The sequence below is a fragment of the Sorex fumeus genome, unplaced genomic scaffold (assembly GCF_029834395.1).
Source record: "Sorex fumeus unplaced genomic scaffold, SorFum_2.1 ptg000037l, whole genome shotgun sequence".
NCBI classification, from domain to species: domain Eukaryota; kingdom Metazoa; phylum Chordata; class Mammalia; order Eulipotyphla; family Soricidae; genus Sorex; species Sorex fumeus.
The window spans coordinates 74,302,568-74,322,689 of record NW_026606094.1 but is presented as its reverse complement, the minus strand read 5'-3'; the positions used below and the strand labels follow the sequence as shown (position 1 = coordinate 74,322,689).

Here is a 20,122-nt window from a genome sequence, read left to right as displayed (position 1 = left end):
CCCCCTTTTTATGACACTCCTAACCAGGTTCATGGAACTGAAACTGCACACTTGGAAATGCTCACATAGGACAGATTAGTACTTAGCATTTTCAGATTTGGATTCTCACTAGGAGCAAAGCACTTGGAGAAGATTTTGAAAAACAAAGCTAGTTACTAGGATGAGTGGAATCCTCCAACTAGGAATACCTGGATAGATTCAAAAGGGCTGGGGGTGAATCTAGGGTCTAGTAATCATTAATCAAACATTTATTTAGTGCTTTTATCTTTAGTATGCAATGTGATAAGGGTTAGCAAACTTTTTTGGCAAAAGAACAAATCACAAGCATCTTATAAACTTTTTTGGGGGGGGTGAGGTTAGCAGAATAGCAGCTGCAGACAATATGGCCATGCATGAGCATCACTACATTACATTTCAGGGACACTGGAATTTGAATTTCGTGTAACTTACATGTGTGACAAAATATTATATTTTTAAAGTAATCCCCAATCATTTAAATATGTGAAAACCATTCTTAGTACATATAACTGATGAAAGCAGGGATGGTCCACTGGTTGAGTGACTAGCCCCTGCTTTCTCTATCTGCCCACAGGACCTGGCTTTGACATGCCTCGTATTCGGGCCAGCTTATTGTGCTTTGTATATGCAAGTAGCGAGCTATGTCTGACGTGGTGTGAGGGAGAGGTTTTCAGCCAAAGTCATCAAAGATGCTCTAATGCCTGGAAGAACAGCTCACAGTCTATGCCAGGGAGAGTTTGGGTGGGTCTGGGGAAATCCACCAGGAAAGGAAGTTTGGATTTCCAGCTCCATCTTCCAGACTTGAATGAGGACCGCCTAAAGGGTGGGTGTGACTGAACTCAGCTCTAGGCTCTTCTGAGGTCTTTAACCAAGTCCTAACATTCAGCGTTTACCTGAGAATTGTTGCTGTGCTCTTGCTTTCCTGCTCCTTGGTTGGGTTTTGGTATACACCCACATTTTTGAGGCTTTTGTTTTACTTTTATTTTTTACTTTTGTTTTAAACTTTTGTGGTAATGTTGGTTTACAAGACAGTAAATGCTTAGAAGTACAACTTTTTACCTCATCAGAATGAAGGTATCCACACCACAGCCACCACCCAAATACTAATTCTGCAGCCACTTCAACTGCTATACCCTCTTCACACTGTCAATATTCTCCCTCCTCTGTAGATAACTTCAGTTCTACAGAGTCTGGGGAATTTTGTTTGAGTTTGTCTCTTTCATTATTTTGCTTCTTAATATCCAGAGATGATTGATAATCTCATACACAATATATATTTAAGTATATTTTGTATGTTATGTATTCCATATGCAAAACACAGTAACAAGTCTTGCAATGTTACTGGGTCCACTCGAGCAAATCGATAAACAACAGGAGGAGAGTGACAGTGACAGATATATGTATATATGTAATATATACATGTATTTGTACTACATATAGTTTGGGGGCCACAATCAGCTGTGTTCAAGGTTTTCTCATAACTCTGCACTCATGGGTCACTCCTAGAGGGGCTAAGGAAAACATAGAGGTGCTGGGATTCCACCAAATACTACAAATAAACTTCATTTATTACTAAGTCAATTAGTTTAGAGTCACTTAAATCATAAGTGATAAAACCCAAGTTTGGACCTAGATAACATGGCTCTAAAGCACTAGCAGCTAACCATTTCTCTACAAGTTGTTCTCATTGTCTACCATCAAGGAGCTCACAATTGAATAACATACACAGAGTGAGAAGATAACACAAAAATGTGATATGACTGAACACAATGAGAAAGGGTAGACAAAGAAGACCTACAGATAGCCAACAGGCAGATGATAGGTCACTCTTCATAGAATGCAAGGATTAAATAATTGAATGAACATCAAAAAATATGCCTAGAATATTACTTGCTCTTAATAAGTGTTTAGTGAATTTCATTCTAACTACTGATCATCTTGTCTACAACCTCCATCACATTGTCTGTCACATCATATCAAACATAGTTAGCATACTTATGTATGTAAAATATTAATGGCAAAAGTGCAAGTGGAGTTAGAGAAGGGAGCGATTTTAATAGTCTAGAATTAAGGGATTTGGACATCCGAGGAGGTTTGATATGGAGTTTGAAGAGTTGGGGTGTGGATGGATGGGGAAGGTTAATTCAGCAGGCAGTGGTAAAAAGAAACCTGATCTCTGATAATTAGGCCATCTGGTAAATATAGAAACTGAATGCAAAAAATAATTAGCATGAAGCTACTCTCATTTCAAGTTAGTAACAGACCTGCTATCCCAAAAGTCACTCTCTCTTTTCTCCAGTATCTGCTGAGGTGTTACTAAGTGTTTTGCTTTAGAAATACAATAGGTTTTAATTATTGAGTGATGCAGTTGAAGAGAAATCAGGAAGAAAGTCATCAGAAATGTTGCTTAACTATGGGTTATCTATTTTATGTGTGCTGGAGAAGTGAACATCTCATTGCAACATTTCCACAACTATCCCAAAATAATTTGACAGAGAATGCGGCCCCTTAATTGTTCTTCATCACATCCATTGCCACATTGCCTCTTAGACAATTAAACACCTGCATTTTGGAACTCCACTGCACTAACTTTTGAGGAATCAAAGCCAAGGCTAATAAATGCATGGCTCTAGCCAGTACATATGATATACGAGAGACAAAAAGATGACTATTAATTTGATTTTTTAGGACCTGTGCAGTGATGTTGGCTTAATTCTTTCCAGGGTTTTTCTTCTTTTGTCATTGAATAATTGCTCTTTAACTGGTAAAAGTAGACCAGAGCACAGGATGGGGATTGCTGTGCAGATGGACCAGGACTGGCTTGTCATTATTTTCGCAGTCCTCTCCTGGTCCCCAAAATTATGACATCTAGAAGAGGTTAGATTTAAAATGAGGATTCTGTCACTTCATAAATGGGTGAGTAGTGCCCATGCCAAACCTTTTACTTTGACTTTCACCTTCCCTTTTTTGTAAACATTTTCTTGGCAAATGGTAAATGTTCCAGTGACATGGAGTTCTGTTATGACAGAATATGACAGACTGTGAAAGAGCATCAGAGCTCTGACCTCATTTTTCAAAGTTATTTTTTTCCCCCAGAACCCAACATGATATGCAAAAACAGAATTTCCCTTAAATATGTGAAAATTACATCGATAAATAAAAATAATATTCAAATGAGTCTCTTATTTATATAAAATAAATGAGTGTGGATGAATGAATGCAGGACTGGTCCTTGACGATTATGATAATGTGGCCCTAGGGCTGGAATAATAATCTATTGGACAGGGCATTTGCCTTGCCCGAAGCCCACCTGGGATTAGCATCCCAAATGGGCTTCCAACCACCATTGGGAGTAATTCCTGAGTGTAGAGCCAGGAGTAACTCCTGAGCATCTCCAGATGTGACCCAAAAAAGTCAGAATAAAAGAAAATATGGCCCTATTTCTAGGTACAATTCCATGCCTATTACATTAAACTCCTTCTCTCTGTCAAAAAAAAAATCCATTGACAAAGAAGAGAAAAAAGAGTGATGGGTGTCTGAAAATGTATTGGATGGCAAAATCATTCTATTGCAATTATTTTTTTTTACTACTTTTTACTATTATGGCTATGATTTCTTACTACTTTTTCCTTTTTTGGCTGAATTTTATTTATTAACTTTTATTTGTTGTTGCTGCAATGTCAGGAGGGTGGGGCTTAAAGGATTGTTTTTATTGGGGTGCTGGGACGGACACTTGTTAATGTGCTAGGATTGAAATCAGGGCCTCACTTGTACAAAGCGTGTGCTGTACCACTCAACTCCACCATCAGATCTCCATTTTAGTTTTATAAAACTGTTGATATTTGTGACAAGGAGGATATTTGAAACTGAAAATACAGAAACAATTGTCATTCCAAAAGCGTGTATTTCTGTGAAATCCAAACCTTTGTAAATTCACAAAATGTTATTACTGACAGGGATTCAGCGAATTAATCATATGTTCATTAGGGGATTTGGAAATAGCTGTTCATTGAGTTGGCCTGAAATCCCCACATTCACCTCCGTGTTGTTTTCTGATTTGTGGGTGGGGAGGCTTTGCAGGTCCAAGGTCATAGCATTCCAGGGCATCTTTCCTCCACTGCTTTCACTTTGAGTTTTGAGTTAAGATATATTAAATGTATCCCCAGAGCAATTGCTGAGAATAGTCAACTGGGCCAGACAGTTCAATGCTAGGGACCTTGAAAACTAGCCTCTGAGGCTATGCCTGACTGGATTGCAGTTCGTCTTTTGGTCCTGACTGTTGTAAGTCATGTTCTCCTGACCGCCAAACTCTCTACTCAGTCCAATGGAAATGACATTGATTTCTTCAGGTTCAGGAAGCATAAAATGGAAGGAAAATACTCTCAGTTCTCTTCATCGGTGTAATTCCACCATCTTAAGAAAAATTTCTGTAGGTGTATTTTTCACTATACAATAACGCGTTTTCAGGTTACCTTCCCAGAGGGGGTCACTGGTGGGAGGAAGAAAGTGAACTGGACTTACTGAAGACATGTGCACAAATCATGATTCTGCCACTTCAGAGCTCTGTGATCTCAGGCGTATTATTGAACCACTGTGTATTTTTGCACTAGGAAAATCAGGAGTTATGAATACTCAGAGTTGTGGTAAATGGCATGTACTGCAGAGTCGGCCTAGTTCTCACTTTTAGTGTCCTCAGAGTGCAGACATATATGTTAGCTGGGGCCATTTAGGGCGCTGGAGGGAGCTCCTCTCAGTTGCTCTCTTTTTCCATGATGCCTGCCTGGCTCAGCACCCGGAGAGCTGGTCCCCTCCTGGGCCGGCAGGAGAGAAGCAGCAGCAGCCCCCTGAGTGACAGATGCCTCCATCTGGAGAGTAAAGGACTGTAACAGCGTTCTTTGGAACACCAACTTTTCAAGTAGGGGCCATCCCTAGCAGTGCAGAGGGACCTGGGGCCACGCGGAGGACACCACCATTTAAGGAGCAGGGGACGACAGGAGACAGCAAGCAGAGCGAGGCATGGAGCGCAGCCAAAGCTCCAGTTGAAGGAATCAGAGGAACTTACTCCTCTATCAGCCCTCACAGTTTCTGACAGGCTCTGCTTCTTCTCTTTGCTAATAGAGATGAGAACCCGGAGGATAGCGGCCGCTGAATGGGACAGCCCTGGGGACACGGTGCAGAAAGCCCAGGATGGAAAAGAGCAAGGTAAGCCCCACTGTGTGACGCTGATCTCTGCGAAATCTTCCCCAGGCTGTCCCCCCTGTGCTCTGTGTCCTATGGGGAGGTTGGATCCTGTGAGACTCTTTGGAGTATAGACATTTTCAGAGGGACATTTGGCTTATAGTCTGAATAGTCACAAGTTAACCCAAGATGCAGGGGCTTGCATGGGTCTGTTGAATACACCTTCTCCTCGTGCCGTTTCTCCACTTGGTTCTGGGAAAGGAGCACTTGAGCCAGTTGGGCTTTCACAGGATCTTTCTACGAAGTGGACAGGGATTTTGAGTGACTTCATCAAGCACTGGGAAGCATGGGACAAACATGGTTAGTCAGAACCACAGGAACTAGTTTTTAGGGGAGCTTATTGCCCCCTGTGCCCTTGTCCTTTCCTTGTGACTGCCCTCCCTCCATAGGTTACTGTTTCAAATGAGACATTGTGCAAATGTGCAGTGAAGCATGTAAGGCCCCAGACCCAACAATGGAAATCCTGGCAGCGGCTATGATGACTACTTCTGTCTTAGGCCACTCAGTCCTCACGATAGCCATGTAAACTGCTGGGATTAGCACTGCGGAAACTAAGAAACCAGGTTTTAGACTAGCAAGAAGGCTTGATAAATGCAGGATAGGCCTGGAGGGTGGACTGTGGAGCCTGTGCAGGTAGTTCATTGTAATGTTGCTGCAGTAACATAAATAAAGATAGGACAAAAAGGAGGCCAATCACAAAACCCGGACAACCCCCAAACAACCAAGTCTGTCACTTTTTGATTATGCCCTTTTGGAGTGACAAAAGGGTATCTCCCCTGTTGAGATGTGTACTGGGACTCTCTCTGTCTTTGGAGTATCTCCACTATCTCCACTTGCTCTCTTGAATGTGTTTCTCTCTCTCTCTCTCTCTCACACACACACACACACACACACACACACACACACACACATGCTTTCTCTCCCTTCTTTTCCTTCCTAAAAGCCTCCAAATAAAATCTATTTTTTCTTCACCACTTGTCTCCTCCTGTAAGGCCTGGGTAAGGCCTGGAATTAACTCTCCTTTCCTGTGAAGAGCAATTCCTCACTCCAGCCTGAGGGAGGGTCTGAGGTTCCCTGAGAGATCAGGTGGTGGGGATTAACTCCTGTGCTGAGAAGACCAAGTGGACGTCAGGTGTGGCTTGACGGCCACCTAGTGGGACTGGCAGAACTTGAGGTCTGTGCCATGAGGGACTCATCACAGTGCTAGATCCCCTGAGTGACAAGATTGGGAGAAAGTGACCATGTCTCTCCTCCCCACTTCACATAAGCCACCTATGCGGCTCCACCAACTTCACCGGGACTTGCCCTAGTTGCTAACCTTTTGCAGCTAATATTCTAACCATGTGCTGCGTGTAGGCTGGTGTCAGTGATGCTGTAGGGTAGTTTGGAGGAAATCTTCAAAACCAGAGGGAAGTTTAAGGAAACTAAGAGGCAGAACATATGAAAAGAGGAAACCAAACAGTCTCTGCCTCACACAGGCTTTTTGTTGGGTTGAGAGACATTTTTGTTAAAAGATTCAGTTGCCGAATGTGCAAGCAAGAATTTATCACAATGAAAAAAAAAAGCCTTTTGGAAACTTAAATACCTGACAAAAGCATCTCAGCATTAAGTCATGCATACACCCACCTGCTGCCAACTATAACTGCTTTCTTTTATCATGATAATGCAGACTGTCTGATTCTCTGCTGAGTTTTTGGGGCAGCAGCGTAATCAACATCTGGAAAAATTTGCTTGTGATTCTGAGATTTCAAGTCATCTTGTCAGGGTAGAGACTCTGATTTCCCACTCATGAAGGTTTTTATCACTCACGAACACAATTTAAAATTTCAATCACACAAGCCGATGAGCTATTTCAAAAATTTGGCATCAACTTGCCTTGTATGGGGAAAATGCCTAATGTTTCATAAAGCACAGGGATATCAGGTGTCACATTGCCGGGAATGGGGTAGCAATAATTTTTTAAAATTAGATCCTGGTCTGGATGGAAAAGAACAAAATGTTTTCTGAAATGAGGCATTGAGAGTTTTGAGATAATGGAGATACCTAATTAAGAACTGTCATGGTCCTCCCGTTGTTCATCGATTTGCTCAAGCGGGCCCAGTAACGTCTCCATCATGTGACTTGTTATTGTGTTTGGCATATCGACTTGTTACTGTGTTTGGCATATCGAGTATGTCACGGGTAGCTTGCCAGGCTCTGCCGTGTGGGCGAGATGCTCTTGGTAGCTTGTCGGGCTCTCCGAGATGGGTGGAGGAATCGAACTCAAGTCGGCCATGTTGGATGCGTGCAAGGCAAGCGCCCTACCGCTGTGCTATCACTCCAGCCCTAATTAAGAAATTCACTGGAATCAAGGAATTCATCTGAGTCAGTGTACTGAGCTATGAAGATGGTCAGCGCATATTCATTGGAAGCAGTCTTACTAATTTTCATATTTCTCCTGAGAGCTGCTCATATGTTCTTTTTTTTTTTTGTAGGAGTACTACTATTTATTCAGCCATTGATTAGCCAATTGAATTGGGCATGAACTCCACCTTAATTTTTTTTCATTTTTTTTTCTTTTATATGTATTTATTGAATCACTGTGGGAAAAGTTACTAAGCTTTCAGGTTTAAGTCTTGGTCATACAATGATCAAACAACTTTCCCTTCACCAGTACTCATTCTTCACCACCAAGAACCCCAGTATACCCCCCTCCCACCCCTCCAAATGCCTATGAGGCAGATGATTTCTACTTAATTCTTCTCTACATTGGGCTAGAGTGATAGCACAGCCGTAGGGCGTTTGCCTTGCACGCAGCCAACATGGCCGACCCGAGTTCGATTCCTCCGCCCCTCTCGGAGAGCCTGGCAAGCTACCAAGTGTATCTCGCCCACACGGCAGAGCCTGGCAAGCCATCCGTGATGTATTCGATATGCCAAACACAGTAACAACAAAATCTCCAATGGAGACATTACTGGGCCCGCTCAAGCAAATTGACAAAAGATGCACCATTATTGTTTAGAATTTCCCCCTAAACAATCAGAATTGCTGAAAAGGCATTGTGAAATATTTTGTTTTCTATAGCTTGTTATGAGAATCATATAATGTCACGTGGCCACGATTTTAGATTTCTGCAAAGAGCCAGATAATTATGAGATTGGTTTTTGTGTGTCTGGTGTTATGGCTGTGCCGGAAAGCCGCACATGGGGGGCAACTCGTGACCTTGGTAGGGCGTGAAGGACTTTGTGCCTATGTCTGTACTGACAACCTACTTTAAAAATGTGTTTCTTTTTCATCTGAGTTATGGGTATAGTAGAGCATTTAAAAGATACACTTAAAAAAAGAAACTGGACTACATCAGTGTTTCTGAGTGAGGGTCCATGGGTGTTTAGCCAATCTCTCCATGTCCATAAAAACTATGGGAAATCTGAATTTGCTAGAGCTGGGAAACCATGTTATCAGTGATCATAGCACTGCAATCTAATGATTTTACTATTTCTCACCTGTTATTCCAGTGTAAATTTCACATAATTGTAAATATATTGCATTCTACCTGTAGTTTGCTTTTTCTGTCTTCAATATAATTGATTTTTTAATTTCATTAATTGTATTGTTCTTTAACACATTTTCTTCAAAGTACTAGCATAGAAAATGTGAAGTGTGTGTGTGTGTGTATGTGTGTGTGTGTGTGCGTGTGGGCGCGCATGCATATCTGTGTGGGTACCTGTTTGCTAGTGACAAGGAACATGTTTACTATGTTTGAAGTGAATCATTTTAAGCTGGAAAAAAGTTGTTGGTGAGTTAAGCAGCCATAAACAATTGATGGGAGAGATTTAGAAGTCACTTCAGCTAAAAGTTGGTTCTGTGTCAGAAATCCCTTTCCGTATGGCCTATTTGCTCTCTTTTATCCTAACATCCCTGGTGCTCTTAATAGTTCTCTTGCCAAGGTTGCCACAGAGAAGAGCTACTGTCTCAGGGGTTTTGGAAGTATAGTCAGAAAATCCAATTTCATGATGCCATTCTTTACCAGAGGGCTTGATAGAAGATCCCAGAGTCTGGTAAGTGGTGGCCCTGCACTGGGCAGGCCCCGGGAGAAATCATGCTCCTTTCCCCAAGTCCAAGTGCAGGTGTATGCTCTCTCTACTATAATGGGCTATTCACCCAGGACTTATCGCTGGGCAAGTTGTAACCTTGGATGCATTTTACTTATTTTAAACCCCTCCTCATCAGGCATTTTTGATGTAGCAAACTTTATTGGTGCCAAAAATCATTCAAAGGATTTTCAAGTTCATATTGCCTCTTCATATATTGATGTTTGTATTTCTATCTTCGTGTGTTCTAGTCACAGAAAGAAGAGAAAATCATTATTGTATGAGATGATGCAATTTTCAATCCTCAATGAGTGATATTTTTGGCATGCTTTCGAAAAGCAGAGTTATGGCACACTATCAAAATTATTTATACCCTTAAACTTTGTGTAAGTGATAATAGTAGACCATATTGAAAGGGATCTTCTTTCCGAGGCAAAGCTTGATTTATATAATAGTGGTAACAGTCCTAGATACTTTTATTGAGGGAACCTTTGATGAAGATTGAAAGGTTACATCTCACATGGGGGCAGATCTTAATTTGTAATTTATTGGCTCCAGGGTGATTTCAGTATGCTTTTGGAGCTGAGATCCTCAACATTATAGTATCTGTGACTTACATTACTGAGTAAGGAGTACTAGTGTGAAATGTCTTTGGCTTACCCCAAAGTAATCTATAGTATACACTAAATTAGTGTCACAGATGACTGTACAGGAAAGAATTATGTATGGTAAATATACTTTTCTCAAGATATGAGTGACTTCTTCTATGGAGAGATGGATGATCAGCTCACAGAATTTTCACTGTATCTCTGAGCAGTCTTCTTTGCTCTGGTTAGGGGTGAATTTTAAGGTTCTGGAGTTGAAAGTCCCTACTTGTCATAGCCATGTTCATATCCTCTGGGGAATCATGGACTTCACATGTAAGAGGCTGGTTTTGTGGAGACTTGAAACATCAGGGAGTTAGGGGCCATTGTATATAATGAGGCCAATAATAGTAATTTCTGGGAAATATTATGTCCTTCAGGGCCAGTGAATTTGAGTGGAAGATCAAATCTGAGCTTAAGTGGGGTGGGGCCACCACTTGCCAGACTCTGGGATCTTCTTTCAAGCCCTATAGTAAAGAATGGCATCATAAAATTGGATTTTCTGAGCTTAAGTAGGTCCCGTGATCTCAGAAAACCTGTTCAAACTTAAGTTACCTTATTAAAATTGCCACATGAATTAGTATAAAGAGGAAGGTGGCAGCCTGTGCTGAAAGCAGTGAAACCACTTGCTCTTGATTAGACCTTTCTTTTCAGAGAAGCATTTGTGCTGTTGGAGGACCACTCGCTACTGCACAGCAATTCAGCAGCTTCTAATGGGATTTACTTATTCAATGGCTTCTAATGGATTGGCTTACCAGACTGCTGAACGTGTGAATAAGACATGGTCCCCGGCTTCAAAGACCTTTTTGAAGGAATTCTTACTTGCAATATGTGCATTTCTAGCACATAAAAAGGAGCTAAATTTTCTTTCATTTCTCAGAAGAAAGTAAGACTTGGATTACATCTGACAGCACCTGTATAGTCACACAGAACTTCAGACTCAGCATTCGCAGACTTTCCTCAGTGGTCTTCCCAGGGAGAAGAGCTGATGCTTGTGGAAAGCTGGAGGGGCGAGAGGTGGTAACCAAGGGGGAAGTTCCCTTCCAGGGAGAAGTGTTCTGACATAGAGACATGTACATATATCCAAGACTATCCAAATGATGAAATAATCAGAGTCCATGCCTGTGTCTTTGATTCGGAGATCTCCTTACTGTAAGGGAGCAGGGAGGCAGAGATGGAGAGAGGAGGTAGAGTGTACCTGTGTCATAGGAAGTACAGTCAGACGGATGGAGAGAAATGACTTCAGGGGCCAAGAGAGATTTTTGTCACATTCAGTGTGTCGGGCTCTTCTCAAACTCATTTTGCCTTTCTGGAATGGTCCTTGGCTTCACACTTTCCTTGTGATGGCTAGAATGGCTAGAGTGTGTCGAGGTCCTGAGCTGTGTTCTCACACTTCCAAAGACTGCATCAACATTTCTTAGAGCTTTGAAGATCTGGTTCCCAGACAAAATCTTTGCAATATCAGAAATGCCAGGAATTATTGTCTTCTGGGAATTTCCTTTCCTTTTCCTCCCCAATTTTCTTTTTAAAAGGAGTCCCAGTCAATGGTGCTACTGAATCAAGTTCTAGTGATGCTTTGTTCTGGGATGCAGGCCTAATGGTACCAGTGCTCAGTATTGTTTGGAGGGCCCCAAAGACTGGATCTGGAGGTTCTCGAGATTGTGCATGTGCAGGTTGTGCATGTTAAACTCTACTGTGTGCGCTGTCTCCTTAACTCCTGTGTTTCTCTTGGCCCCTGAAATATATTATTATTATTTTTTTGCTACACAAGGCAGTGCTCAGGGGTTACTCCTGGCTCTGCACTCAGGAAATCACTCCTGGCAAGGCTCAGGGGACCATATAGGATGTCAGGGATCAAACCCCAGTTGGTTGCATGCAAGAAAAGTGCCTTGCCCCTGTACTATCTCTCTGGCTTCTCTCCTGGCAATCTTTAAACAATGATTACAGGGATTCCCAAGATTCTTCCTTAGGTTGATAACTATGGCATGAGCCCCTGGTGTCCACAGTGCAGAGTTTGCCTTTACCACTGATTTCTCTTTTTGGTGTTACCTCCCTACTCCTTTTCTGCTAATTCGCATCTTCTACTTAAAAGTAGGTCATGTTTCCACTCTCCAAAGGAAAAGCCCAACCTTCCTACCATAAAAACCAAGGGCCCTCATACTTAAACTCAAATAGACCTCGTTGAGTGTTACCTCTGCTCCCGGGACTCCTTCCAGTCTCCAAACTCCTTCCAGTCTCCAAGATTCTGGAGTCTTATCAATTTTTATATTATTAAGAGATTTGAGTCTGGAGTGATAGCACTGTGGGAACCTCAGAGCACCACTGGGTGTGACCCAAAAAGCCAACATATATATATATTTATGTATCTGTATATATGTTCTTATACGTATATAACTCATATATATGTGAGTTTTAATGTGCATTTAAGAGTTAATTTGGTTATTTTAGTTTAAAACTTTCATTGTGGAGCTTTACTAGAATGATTAGGATTTCAGTAGAGAAAGAATATGACTGCTTTTTTTTTTGGCAGGGGGCAGGGGAAAAGAGTATGTTTTTGGGACCACATCTGGCAGTGCTCAAATTTTGCTTTTGGCATTGTGCTCAGGAATACACTCTTTGCTGAGGGACCATATGTGGTGCTGGAGATCAAGGTGGGTTCAGCCATGTGTAAGGCAAGTGCCCTATCAACTGTGCTATCTCTCTGGCCCCAACATTTTTATTTATAGTGATCACTTGGGCTGCTGGATAGACAGTGGTTTGAATAAGAATACAAGTAGACTGGGAGTCAGCAGACTAGAGAGAGAGAGGAGAGAGAGGGGAGAGAGAGAAGAGAAAGAGAAGAGAGAGAGAGGAGAGAGGAGAGGTAGAGAGAGAGGGAGATAGAGACAGAGGGAGAGACGGAGAGAGGGAGAGAGAGACAGAGGGTGAGAGAGAGAGGAGAGAGAGAAAGAGGAGAAACTCCCAGACTACCTACCAGGAAGGGGGGTATGAAGAGGTATAGACAGACACCAGACACTTAGTACTTCTGCCACAATCCCAGCTGTTCAGATGAGACAGAGGTATAGGAGTGATTCAGGGGGTCTACAGCGATGGTAGAGAGGTTGAAACACAACTTTTAGCACTGGAACTATTGGAGCTTAAGAGTGGGCCTTTAATGATACTCTGGATATATAAGACAGGGAATCCCCAAGTGCCTGGGCTAAGGGGTAGGGCCAAAGCAACACTCAGCACATACTCCATTCATCAAACTCTGAGTACCTGATGCTTTCCCCTGGAGAAGGGGGCTCTTTTGGAATCCTCACAGAGGGGTAGTGGGCTGTGACAAGGAGAGAGCCTTGACCTAGAGAGCTTGGCCCAGAGCATGCTTGGAACGCCAAGTCAGAGACGGAATGTTTCTTCTGTGGAGCATGTGGAAAAATGCTGGTCAAGGTGGGGGCCTGCCTTAGGGAGGAGGGTGACACACAAGTCCTCCCCCTGCACGCCAGGGGAAGTGGAAGACGAGGGTTCGTGTTTGAATGACTGGATGTGAAGGTGCCTCTCAGAGATCTTCTGAGGAAACAGAAGCCACCCTGTGGCTTTTGAAAGTGATCTGGGCTGAAAATAGCTCCTGGAGTGTCATTAACAGAATTGCCTCCAGTGAAGAGGAAGCAAGGGGTGAGGAAATGGAGTGTGGAGCTAAGAGGTTCCTTGTTAACCCCTATGATGAAGGAACTGGCTGGAAAGCCCAAAGGAAGGCCAGGAACTAATGGGTCCCTGGACATCTGGGGCAGAGAAGCATCCAAGCTCACTGACCACAACCAATGCTGCTGAGAGGCCTAGAAAATGAGGGCCGTGGGCTGCGTGGCTATGTGATGGAGAGGGGCATGCAGGCTGGTGGCTGGGGAGTAAGTGTTTTCTGAGGTGTTTCTGAGCCAGGCCCTGTCCACACTCTGGGCACCAGCTCTCTGGACACAGAGACAGTGTTTATAGAACAGATATGTGATGGACTCGGCCATTTCTACAGCACTGGCCAGGGGTTAGGGGTTCTTTGACCTCTGAGTGTGGATTACCTCACACCCTGGATAAGAGCACAAAAGAGGCCTTGTGTCCTCGTGTTGTTGACATTATTGGAAGTTTACTGTGAATCACATTCAGGGTAAGTCTTTAATGTCGATGACCGAACCATGGCCCATGTATCCTCTCTCAGGTAGATATGGTATTTCCATTTTACAGAAGGAAAAAACCAGAGCCTCAGAGAGACTGAACTTGCCCAAGGTCATGCAACTGGCAAGTAGGGACTAAAAAAGTTCAAAATAAATTGTTCCTAGCTGATTTATGATGAAGCTATGTTTGAAGCTGGCACCAAAGCTTAACACAGAGGAAGACTGAAGGTACAGTGAGCAACGATGGCCCCACCCAAGCCCCCAGTGCCTGACCATGCTGTGTTGTTTTCATTTGCTCTTTAATTCACCAGCCATTTTAGTGAAGGCCAGTGTGGCTAGTCATTGTGCTGGGTCGAGGAGGGAGACCCATCCCTGTGACCAGCTGCCATATCACAAAGGCCAGAGAGCAAATAAACAGTGTGGACACAGCCTGTAGCTCCAGGGGGTAGATGCTGAGGAGAGTCCTAGGGGGAGATTTTAGATGGAGGGACCCCTCCCTCGAGGAGGGCCTGGCAGGAAGTGCTCTCTTGGGACCTGGGATAACTGTGGAGGGAGTACCTGGGCTACCAGCGGGGCTGAAAGGAGGAAGGTCGAACCTTGTTACTCAGGATTATGAAAAGAAATACAAGGCAGTCATTTTGGAGTCCTTAGCCCACCCACAGTGTCTCTTGTGAAAATCTCTTGCCAAATTCTTAGTCTCCAAAAAGGAAATTTAATTGGCTCTCCTTTGCTACCTAATGTTTTAGGGGTAATCATTAGTCTGAGGGTCCCTTAGGCAATAATATTTTTTTGAGCCACTAAAGAAAAATTTGACACAAAAAACAAAAAAACCATCACTTTCACAGGTGCACTATAATATATAAATAGAAAAAAAGTTGGAGAACATCGAGGAAGTCATTCCAAGCCCAAAGAAAAATGCTTTCATGGTGCGAACAGAATCCTGCCCTCCCCCTCAGCGTGTTCACGGCAATTCTCTGACACTTTCCGCAGGGCCTCAAGTGTTCTGGCTCTCTGCTTTCTTGGTTGCACTGTTTATTTAGATCATCTCTGCCATTCCTGGGCCTAATTATTTTGAGAAACAAAGAATGGGCTCTAGGGAAGCAATAAGGTAGAAAAGAAATGAGACGAAGAGGGGATAGAAGTGGCACCTGAAGAGAAATTGCTTCCAGACTTTCTGAGACTGCTCACTCACTCAGACCTTGGCTTCAGAGATTCTCCTGGGCTACCCTCTTTCTTGCAACGTCCTCTGTTTCTTGGTTATTATAGTGTCTAATGTAGTGTTGGCACTTAGTAGTGTTAGTTTAATTCCTCGTTTGCTCAGTTTATTCCTCCCTTATCTCCTCCTCTTGTTGAAGGGAGATGGTTTGATGGGTTAGTAGGGACCATGGATTTTACTAGCAGCAGAAACTCCTGATGCTGGTCCACTCACAAAGAGGGTCTTCAGAGGCCCAGAGAAGGTAGAGTGGTTTCAAGCACTTTCTCAGTAAGTGAAAGGCCTTGAGTTCAAACTCTGATTCCACCTTTACACTTATGAAGTGATCTTGACAGTTCTGCTCTTAGGGACCAGAGTCTGCCCTGTGAGAAAGGAAGTGGCCAGAAGATGGGTCAGAGGCTTAGCAAGAACCCTGGACAGGTGTGAAGTGCTGAGGAGCAAACTTTCAGCCAAGAAACTTCAGTAATCTTGTGATTGTGTGAAAGTGAGGGACTTTTTCCTAGAATTTGGAATGGCTGTCAGCCGGTGGCCATCCACCAGGATGTGCACAATGCTCTTAATGCAGCTATTTACACTTAGAGTTCTTAAACCATGAGCTGCTGGGAGAATCCCAAATGTAGTTGGCTTTCTACAGAAAATGGTTAAAATGTGTTAAGAAGATGCTAAGCTCCTGTTTTCTCTTTAGTATTAAGGAAATGACTACTTTCCTTTGTGTGTATGTGTGTGTGTGCGCACGCGTGTGTGTATGGTGTTTGGGATCACACCTGGCAATACTTAGGGATCATTCCTGATTGTGTTGTGGACTGGACTGGGGATGACTGAATGCAAGGCAAGTGCTTTAACCCCTGTAATATTTCTTCCTTCACCCCCAAATTTCTTGCCCATTATTTTTTTCATTGAATCACCGTAAGATACAGTTACAATGCTTTCATGTTTGAGTTTCAGTCATACAATGATTGAACACCCATCACTCCACCATTGTACGTTTTCCACCACCAATGTCTGCAGTACCCTTTCTGCCACCTTTGTCACCCCTTCCCTTGCATCTATGGCAGATAATTCTCTTCTTACTCTTTCTCTACTCTTGTTGCCCACAATTTTTATTGATGCACATGATTTACAACAGTTAATGATAGAGTTTCATGCATACAACATTTCAACATAACACCCTTCACCATGGTGTCTGCATCCCTCCAATATTGCCTCAGAATCTCACTGTTCTAACCTCCGCACATCCCCTCTTTGGTAAAGTTGGTTCAAGAGGCCAGCTCTCATTCTGTTTCCTTTGTCTATTTGTTGATCCCCTTTCCTAAAATATCCCAGTAAGAGAGATCATTCTGCATTTGTGCCTTTCCTTCTGACTGCCTTCCTTCAGCACGATACCCTCTGGTTCCATCCATGGGGCAAATAGCATGGTTCAATATTTCCTTATAGCTGAGGAGTATTCCATTGTACATATATACATATATGTATATATATATATTTATATGTATCACTGTCACTGTCCTCCCGTTGTTCATTGATTTGCTCGAGCAGGCCCAGTAACGTCTCTATTGTGACAATTATTACTGTGTTTTTGGCATATCAAATATGCCACGGGTAGCTTGCCAGGCTTTGCCATGCGGGCGAGATACTCTCGGTATCTTGCTGGGCTTTCTGAGAGGGGCAGAGGAATCGAACTCGGGTTAGCCATGTTGGCCGCTTGCAAGGCAAATGCCCTACACGCTGTGCTATTGCTCCAGCCCACACACACATATATATATATATATATATATATATATATAAAATTTGGACACTTGGGTTTTTTCCAGATATTATCTATTGTGTATAGAGTGACAATGAACATAAGAGCATAATTGCATTTTCAAAAGTGTGCTTGGGTTCTTGGGGGTAGATACTAAGATGTAGAATTGCTGGATAATATGGAAGCTCTATTCTTTTTTTTTTTTTGAGAAGTTTTCATACTTGTTTTCCATAGACATTGAACCAATTGACATTCCCACTGCAGTGAATGAGTATGACATTTTTATTTCTTTTCCCCCACATTTGCACTATTAGTTTTTTCTACTTTTCATGTGTTTTAATCCCTCTGGTGTGAGGTGATATTTCACTTTTGATTGATTTACATTTTTCCTGATAAGTAATGAAGAGCATTTCCCCCTCCCTCCCATATAACAATTGACCTTTTATACATTTTCTTTGAGGAACTGTCTGTTCGGTTCTTCTCCCAAGAATTATTTACTTTAAGAAGTCAATCTTCTGATAATATATGCTAAATATGGCACGTCGTTGGGATGGAGACGGAACCACTAAGTAAATGATGATTGGAGGGATTGCCCAGGATGGAAGATGTATGCTGAAAGTAGATCAAGGACCAAATGCGATGGCCTCTTAGTATCTGTATTGCAAATCATAATGCCCAAAATTAGAGATAGAGAGAGTAAGAAGCATTGTACCTGCCACAGAAGCAGGGAGTGGAGGGGTGGGGGTGGCTGGTGGGACACTGGGATCAATGGTGGTGGAAAATGTACACTGGTGGAGGGATGGGTGCTCAAGCATTGTTTGACTGAAACATAATCATGCAAGTTTGTAACTACCTCACGGTGATCCAATAAAACTTCTTAAAAAATAAATATGGTGCCTCATATTTTCCTAGAAAACCAACGAAAAACAAGTCCTGACTATTAGCACTATTTCTCTTATATAGATGCAATTATTTCCAATATACCTGCCAGTGTCAAAGGATGTAAGAACATCAGAATCAGAACCTTTAATAGTAATTAAAATATGAAATATTAATTGATAATATTTCCACATGTAATTGTGCTATTTTGGAGGACATTATTTGATCTATGAACTGATTCAATTTCTACTTGAATTTGGGATGAAGGGCATTCATTTCATGCACTAGTTTCTCTAGGAGAAATTAGTCTGAACATAATTAATCTTGCCTAATGATCGGAATAAACTATTAATATGTGCTCCTTTTTCTTCCTCAGACATTTGTTGCTCTGCCTGTTTTGTTAGATCAAATCTTCTCCAACTTCAAATTTAAAAATATGATAAAAACAGAAGTGATCCAAGTTTAGATAAGTATAAAAGATGAACTGTAATCTAGCATCTCTAAATATCTTCTGTAAATAGTCAGATAGTAACTGTTTTTAGCTTCACAGACCATACATCTTGGCACAGCTATTCTCTCTTTCGTTTATTTCTTATTGTTTGGTTTTTGGGCCAGACCTGGTGATGCTCAAGGGTTACTCCTGGCTCTATGCTCCGGAGTCACTCTTGGTGGTGCTCAGGGGACCATATGGGATGCTGAGGATTGAACCCAAGATGGCTAGAAGATATATACAAGGTGAGGGGCTTGCAAGTATTTGTTTCCTGATTGCTATATTTAGTAAGAGCGAAAGACCACGTATCTATTTGATTAGCATGCTTCAGTTCTTTCTATTTTAAAGGCATTTTAAGGGACATTTCTGAAGCAAAGCAAAGCAAAAGTTCCATTTCTGGAGCTGCCTGCAGGATGGTAAAGGGATTTACTGCATAGAAGCCTTCCTTGCCCGTGCTCATGCGCCAGTGATTCTTTGGTGACATCGAGGGCAGCTCCCATGTCCAAATGCTTTTGTTGTTGTTTTTGCCACACCCAGCAGTGTTCAGGACTTACTCCTGGCTCTGGGCTCAGAGCTCACTATTGGCAGGCTCGGGAGACCATATTGCGTGCTGAGGATCAAACCCATGTGGGCCTTATGCAAGGCAAGCTCCTTACCTGCTGGACTTTGGCTCCAGCTCACCAATGTCTCCTTTGATGTTAGTACTGAGCTCTTTTTTTTTATTGCTTATGTAATGTTAGCATTCATCTTCACTTGGTTTCCAGTAAGAGCCCCATACTGGGAAGGCTGTTTTAAGACTGTACTTGAAGCAAAGCATTTAGTGGTGCTGTAGGTGTGCAATCTCTAAATCCAAGGAGAGAGATAATGATTCTGGGGAGAAGTCGTTTAAAAACAGTTCTAATTGTTCAGGCAAGTTATTTTTACCAGTCTTTTGGGGGGGACAGAGAAGTGATCACGTTGTTATTATTTTTATAGATTTTATTTCAAGAAGCTTTTCTGCTGAGGATGATTAGACACCAAGTTTTCATCTCGTTCACTCAAGGAAAAATTTCTATCACAGGAGGATATCATTTTTTGATAATTTATTACAGTAGACTATAACTTAGGAATTTCAGGTTCCTCATTCCAGGACTTTGGTGATACAAACAAAAGAAGGCACACACTCCTTAAAACTTTGGGACAGGGGGAGATATACAGGCAAATGGGAGCTGCAAGAAACACTTGGTGGTTGCTACATATACTATATGCACCACATATATGATTTTTTTCTTTTACATTGGACAGTTCTCTTATAAAACTAACAGTGATAGTGGTAACCGAAATATGTTATTGCTGTGGAGAAGAATTTTGCGCAGTGTCTGCAGAAGGAGGTTTGAGTGATGAGAATGGTGATTGCAAGAACCAAAGCCCACCTATTTCCTCCCACTCAGTGCTCATTCTACGGGAAGGAAAGAAAAACTCAGGTAGTGCAGCACTGGGTACAATCGGATAGCAGGCAGCGACTTGCAGAGTTCACACCCAGGTGCGTTTGTTTTTAGAGTCCTCCAGGCTCTCAAGCTTCAAGAGTTCCCGTGCACCACAGGGAGGCTGTCATTGTTTGCACAATCTCTACCCTCCCTGACTACCAGGCTGAGATGCTATTCTGCGTGACCCTGAGACCCTGCCTTTTCAATGAAGAAATCTT

General features: G+C 42.4%; 1 protein-coding gene across 3 annotated transcripts in view; it reads left to right on the top strand.

The window, feature by feature from the left end:
• PDE1C (phosphodiesterase 1C) overlaps nucleotides 1-20,122 on the top strand; it is a 661,768-nt gene that overhangs the window by 87,336 nt on the left and 554,310 nt on the right. For all 3 annotated transcript variants that reach the window (XM_056117979.1, XM_056117974.1, XM_056117975.1), the window contains exon 2: nucleotides 5,137-5,220. In XM_056117979.1, coding sequence (XP_055973954.1) covers nucleotides 5,137-5,220 — 84 coding nt within the window. The remainder of the gene's footprint in view (nucleotides 1-5,136; nucleotides 5,221-20,122) is intronic.